The 6,815-nt window shown below is 32.4% G+C and overlaps 2 protein-coding genes across 2 annotated transcripts; one reads left to right on the forward strand and one right to left on the reverse strand.

Annotated features, from left to right (window-relative positions):
- Positions 1-288: 288 nt before the first annotated feature.
- Positions 289-2,859, forward strand: LOC123691240. The gene is made up of 3 exons (XM_045635542.1): positions 289-1,128; positions 1,597-1,985; positions 2,663-2,859. The coding sequence occupies exons 1-3, from the start codon at positions 973-975 to the stop codon at positions 2,727-2,729; spliced, it is 612 nt and encodes a 203-aa protein (XP_045491498.1). The 5' UTR covers positions 289-972; the 3' UTR covers positions 2,730-2,859.
- Positions 2,860-2,915: 56 nt separating this feature from the next.
- On the reverse strand, positions 2,916-4,285 carry LOC123691239 (malectin-A). Its single transcript, XM_045635541.1, has one exon. It carries the CDS (start codon positions 4,094-4,096, stop codon positions 3,299-3,301), a length of 798 nt encoding a protein of 265 aa, XP_045491497.1. The 5' UTR covers positions 4,097-4,285; the 3' UTR covers positions 2,916-3,298.
- Between the last annotated feature and the right edge of the window lie 2,530 nt (positions 4,286-6,815).

Raw genomic sequence — 6,815 nt, forward strand, 5'->3', positions numbered from 1 at the left:
TTCAAGTTTGGGGGTTGAATTCCATTCAAGTACTCGTATTTGAATCACTCCAAAAATGTATTATAGCTTTATTTCACCCGCGGATCAATTCACGCTAAAAATCAAGTCTTTATCTAATCTCATTTGTTATTCTGGTACATAGTTAAGCTATATCACAGCCAAGTATAATCAAATTCCTTTTGAATGCAGTTTTCCTGTGAAAGAGTAACAAACATACAATATGCATCCATCCTCACAAACATTCGCATATAATATAGGTATCTAACTAGACTATTATTATATTAGTCAGGCCGCTGTGCGGGTGATAGATCGTTATGGAAATATTTGGGGGAACGGGGAGGCCTATGTCTTGCAGTGGACGTCTTGAAAGGTCCAGAACTTACATTTATTTGAAACATAGTAGTTAGGCATATGCGCGAAAACATATAATTGAGCGAAAAAATATAATAAATAAAAATAAATCTTAAGTTGTACCAGTATTAATAGACCTTTTTATTACAACTTAAATCTTATGGTATGTTTAAATGCATTGATATAATATTTAATTCTTGACACACTTTAAAACCAAACTGGTAATAAAGCTGATAAATAATAGATAAAAAAAAACTCTCAAAATACTTAAAATTATTTTTATTAAATTACGAAAAATGTATTAGTTATGTGAGATTCTTTCATCACCTAGTGATTAAATTTTGTCAAGTTCGCGAATTTACGTAGTTCAATTAACCGATGACTGGTATGGTATTCATTTATTATGTATTGGCATTTTAACTCAATCTCAGGACGCAGCTCACTAGCAAAGGCTATCGACCTTACCTCGGTTAGGTACGTGAAGTAACTGTTCTGTTGATGGAAATAACTTGGTGTCTCAGAAGCGTGTTAAGCGACTTGTGATGACAACGGTCCAGTTACGTTAGTTTGCGGAACAAAAATAAATAAATATTCTAATTAGGTATAAAAAATTAAATCAAAATGAAGAGTAATATTTTTTGTATCATTTATTTCGTGATAGGATGTGTGTATTGCGCTAGATTCGATCAAAGTCAATCCGGCAATTTAAATGTTCAGGTTGATTTAAAGGATTTACAAATAATTGCACTTCTAAAAGGAGGAAAAGAAGAATATGTGGTACGTACATAACTTCATTCTATACTAAGTACCTATTTGTACTAACCTACTAGCTTTCCGCTTTTTAGCAACAACGCCTGTGAAAAAATTAATAGTTACGGGGTTTAACCAGCATAGTTCCTATTTTGTGAGATTCGGGATTAAAACTATCCTATTTTTTACTCGGGTCTCAGACTATACTCTTGTACAAAATTTCATCAAAATTGGGTCAGTGGTTTACGCGTTAAGAAGAGACAAGTTATTTTCGCATTTATAATTTTGAAAAAAGATTAAGGTCGATGAAATATTATTAATTTATTTTATTTAATTAACGAAGAGTGAAGTTACCTATCATATAAAACAGTATTTATTAAGATTTTTTATATGTTATTATCACATATTATTATTGTATATATTAATATACGAAGAATATATGAATACATTAGTCTTCATTCATATTTATACATGTCTTGAATATTCTGTTTTCAGGATTATGATTATGCTTATGATTACAACGAAATGACTATAAAACCACAAAACCGGACAACACCGAGGCCACTAAACGGAACAACCACACCGGCAAGTGAAGCTGGGATAAGCAGTAAGGCGACTATTACACCGGTGTACAATGAACAAACAGAATTCTCAACAAAAGCTCCAATTACGGACTTTTCTGATGGACCTACCGATGTGACGGTTACCGATTTCAGTACAACGGTCAAAAATAATATTCAATCATCAACGGAAAAACTAATATCTATAAATAAAAACGAAACTGTCTCTCTGAATACGACAGCGAACAGTAATAAATGCAAAAAAGGATTTGTATTAAATTACAAAGGAGATTGCGAATTAAAAATGCAAAGCTCTGGAAACGCGTAAGTTAATATTTTGTACTGAGCGATTTTATTGGAAGAATTGTATACTTAGAAATGGAATATAGTATTCAAAATTCCTACTTATAGTTTTAAGATGAGAATTATTTTGATCTAATTGAAAACATTATTTCAGTGAATTTTTAAGAATTAATTAGGTATGAATAGGTTTTTAACTAAAAGAAGTACCTATACATATTATGCGTGTTCTGCGATATAATCTATGCTAATATTTTAAAGCTGAAGAGTTTGTTTGTTTCAACTCGCTAATCTCAGGAACCAGTAGGGACCAGTAGGGTCCGATTTGAAAAATTATTTCGGTGTTCGATAGTCCATTTATCGAGGAAGGCTATAGAGTATAGGTTATAACTTATAATATATCATCACGCTAAGACTAACAGGAGCGGAGAATTGCGGGTAAAACCGCGGGGCTCAGCTAGTAAGGGGTCAGTCTTACCAAGTTCATAAAAAGTTCGCATTTAACATTACAAGTGTGAATAAAAAAAATACAAATTAGAATAATCTCGTTATATTTTTCTCTTAATAAATAAAAAGTTTTAAATTAAAAGGATAATGAATATCTGAGCCTAATATTTTTATAAAATAATACATCTGATCTCAAAATACATATTAAACATAATTACCTAATTTGTATTATAAAGTTGCTTTTTTTGTTTCAGCTTACTAAAGTTAGTTAAATTATCCCAGAAATTAAAATTAAGGAGAGAAAATAAGGACGAAGATTAACATAGTGAAGATAATGTTACTTCCTACAAATAAAATTAGGTAGTTCAAGTTGAAAGCTGACAATTTTCTGTAATAATTATTTGAACATTTGTAAGACTGCATGGTAACAATTAAAATATATTTGTGGGATTAATGTATTAACATTTTTCATAATTAATTAATATTGTAATAAATAAAAATAATAAGTGTTTATAATAATTTATTTATATTCTAAGTGCATCTGCAGTGATAAGTGCATATAATGTCATTTATGTAAATATATTATGTGGGACGGGTTCTAGTGAATTGTTATATTTGTACTATTTGGCATAATAGTATCAAATTTTAAATAGATCTGATTTCCAAACCCATTATGGAAATTTATGACAAAACCAAAATATTTATAGTTAAAAAACATTGGCATAGCAGAACTTTTTAAGTGGTCGCAAGAAGTTAAGGGATAAAAAGCAAATCTAAAAGTTCAATATAATATAATAATTTGGTGCATTTGACAAAGCAAAATATATATTTTAAGTCTTTATGATGCTACGCCCTTGTTTTTACAAATATAACAGAATATACAGGATTGGTTAGAGTTTACAAAGGCAAAATAACAATGGTATGAAAGCACCAATAGTAATAAATAAGGGAACCATAACTGAGCTGTCATCTATTGAGTATGGATCTGGTTGTTTTGGACCGCTTGCTCGTCTCGACTTAGTGGCTTTTTCTTCCACTTCTTCCCGTGGTTCTTCAGCCTCTGCCTCTGGCCAAACTATTGGTGGTAATTTCGGTATTTCATCAATAGTACCTTTCATTACATATAGTGCATTTATTTTTGGGTTATCCCTGTAGCCTTTAATGAATTCTACCTTAATTTTACCTCCTCTTATATCAGACTCTTCATCATTGTAATATAGTTTGCCGTTCTTTATTGAATATGGGATATACTCATCATGAGCAACACCTCGGCCCACCTTATCGAAAATATCCAAGTCAGCAACTATTGTATGGTCTCCATTCAACACCACGTCAAAAACTTTCATATTGGGGGCATTAAAATATACTTCACTAAATTTAAGCACTAACACATAATCACCATCCTTATTGGCTGGAATATCATACCCAAATGTACTGTGATGGTAACGCTCGGTTTGATAAAGTATTTCATCTTTGGAATTCACTCTTCCGATCATCACAAATTGTTTTCCATAGTCTGATGCGGTGCCTATTCTCCCTTGAAGTGGGTCTTTTTCATAATGAATGCCATAAATATCTGTATGTGCCGGTCCTCCTGCATTGACAGCGTAAATAATTTCACCCAAACCCGTCGCACACTTGATTAAATAGAAGAGGAAAGTTAAAGTACATGTTTCAATTCCAAACATATTTTTTTACAACAAATAGAGATAAGGCAATATAATGTAGTTGCCCTGAAATAACCTAAGACACACGTTTTATGTCAACACATTTTCTTACTATAAGTAATTAAAATGTTAATTAGCAAAATGTAAATAGGCTAAAGCCGGCAAGCTGAACCTATCAATAATTTGACCACTCACCACAGTGAATAGAGTAAACATTGTTCTACTTGGAAGATAGTACAGATTATGTAGAGTTCGACAGATAATAAAACAACTGCGGCTTAAACTCTATAGTCTATGATTGAAAAAAGGTGCTGTGTGGGTGCTGTTCTAAATGTTCGGTTTTTAAAAGATAGTCTACATTTATCACAAGATCATAATAGCAGTAGTAAGAGCAGTAGCTATAATATCCATTTGAAAAAAAGAAGAAAACGAAAATGGATAAAATATTGCTTAGCTAGGAAATAAAAATACTTGTTTGAATTAAAAATCTTAAACAGCAGTATAGGTACCTACTATAATTATTAATATAAATCATTACATTATTATAATATTATTTGCCATTATTGATTTGTGGCGTTATACTTTGTATTGTGTTACCCACTGTATGCTACTCTTTATGCTTCACGGAACTAATGTGGAGCCGCAAATTGAAACTGTGCTTTCCCGCCAACTTCAAAGCTGTAGGTACCTCAAACTTCACGTCTACACATGTGCTGTTTGCGCATGTTTGGTGAAACTAAGTTTTTAAAATATGGTATCTTCATTTATAAGTGCTTGGCATTTGCTCACATCGGTGAAATCATAGAATTTGCCAACAAAAAAAAAAAATAAAGAAAAATTTGGAAAATCCAAAAGTGCACGACTCATAATGCTCATTTAATTATGAAATATAAAAAAAAATAATATATAATATATACAGGGTGTCCCAAAAAGAAGTGATGAACGGAAGTTGGGAGGTAGAGGACCTAGAGAACTATCCGAATCACCCCCATGTATGTTATGCGATTTTTCGTATTTTCGGAGTTATGACATTTTTTTTCAATTTTTCATCTATTGCTGAGTACGATGATATTTTCACTCATGGTGACGTCAATTATTGCGCTAGATGCTTGATTTTTTTTTGTGTGCTAAGCTGAAAGATAGGCCAATTTAGTATGGTAACATTTACTATCTATAGATCTTTGGATGGAATAAAAAAAAGAATTAAATGCCAAGAAAGATAAAATTACCCAGTATGTTCGCCACTTCAAGGGCCCGTAAAAAAATAAAATCACATAAAAAAGTTTTCCGTTTGGCTTTTAAAAACTTGCTCCATCTATCAGGTAGCTACCCTGAAAATTTTATTTAATTATTCAGAAGACTTCAATCGAAAAATTGAAATCTAAATGTGGTAAGTGCAAAAATTGAATTAACATAATGATAAATAAAAACAAATTAAAACCAATAACAAGGTGTTTAATTACTAGAAATTTTTAAAATAACCCCGCTGTTGCTCAGTGCAAGTGCGACATCACTGTAAAAAGTTGCTTTAAAATGTCTGAATGCCCTTTTATCATTTTTAATGGTTTCTTTTGCTACTATGAATTTCCAGGTTATGTCGTCCAAATTGTGGCAGTCTCTCGTCTTTGTAGTATCCCCACGGAAAAAAAATCAATAGGGTTTATGTCCGGGGACCGTGGACTCCAGGCTAAAGGGCAAACATACCCTGAAAGATGGATTGGTCGTTGCAGCCTGCGCATGCGCCGGTGACGCTTGCCTTAAAGCCTGACCTCCACGGTCCCACGACCTAAGCCCCATTGATTTGTTTCAATGGGGATACTAAAAAAGACCTTGGCTACTTGAGAGAATGCCACAATTTGGACGAAATAACCCGGAAATTCATAGTAGCAGAAGAAACCATTAAAAATGATAAAAGGGCATTCAGACATTTTAAAGCAACTTTTTACGGTGATGTCGCACTTGCACTGAGCAACAGCGGGGTTATTTTAAAAATTTCTAGTAATTAAACACCTTGTTATTGGTTTTAATTTGTTTTTATTTATCATCATGTTAATTCAATTTTTGCACTTACCACATTTAGATTTCAATTTTTCGATTGAAGTCTTCTGAATAATAAAATAAAATTTTCAGGGTAGCTACCTGATAGATGGAGCAAGTTTTTAAAAGCCAAACGGAAAACTTTTTTTATGTGATTTTATTTTTTTACGGGCCCTTGAAGTGGCGAACATACTGGGTAATTTTATCTTTCTTGGCATTTAATTCTTTTTTTTATTCCATCCAAAGATCTATAGATAGTAAATGTTACCATACTAAATTGGCCTATCTTTCAGCTTAGCACACAAAAAAAAAATCAAGCATCTAGCGCAATAATTGACGTCACCATGAGTGAAAATATCATCGTACTCAGCGATAGATGAAAAATTGAAAAAAATGTCATAACTCCGAAAATACGAAAAATCGCATAACATACATGGGGGTGATTCGGATAGCCCTCTAGGTCCTCTACCTCCCAGCTTCCGTTCATCACTACTTTTTGGGACACCCTGTATATAGATATACAGTCTTGTAGTTTTCGTTTTTTATTAATTGCAATTAAACGACACTGAATTAATTAATCATTCGCATTCAGTGACCTACAATCGTCGATTAGAATATTTAAGGACGTATTTACAAATTGACGCGCATCAATTTTAGGTATTGAGTCTTACTACTACACGTGCACGGCTCACACACACATCGA

Source organism: Colias croceus, chromosome 4, assembly GCF_905220415.1.
Source record: "Colias croceus chromosome 4, ilColCroc2.1".
Lineage (NCBI taxonomy): Eukaryota > Metazoa > Arthropoda > Insecta > Lepidoptera > Pieridae > Colias > Colias croceus.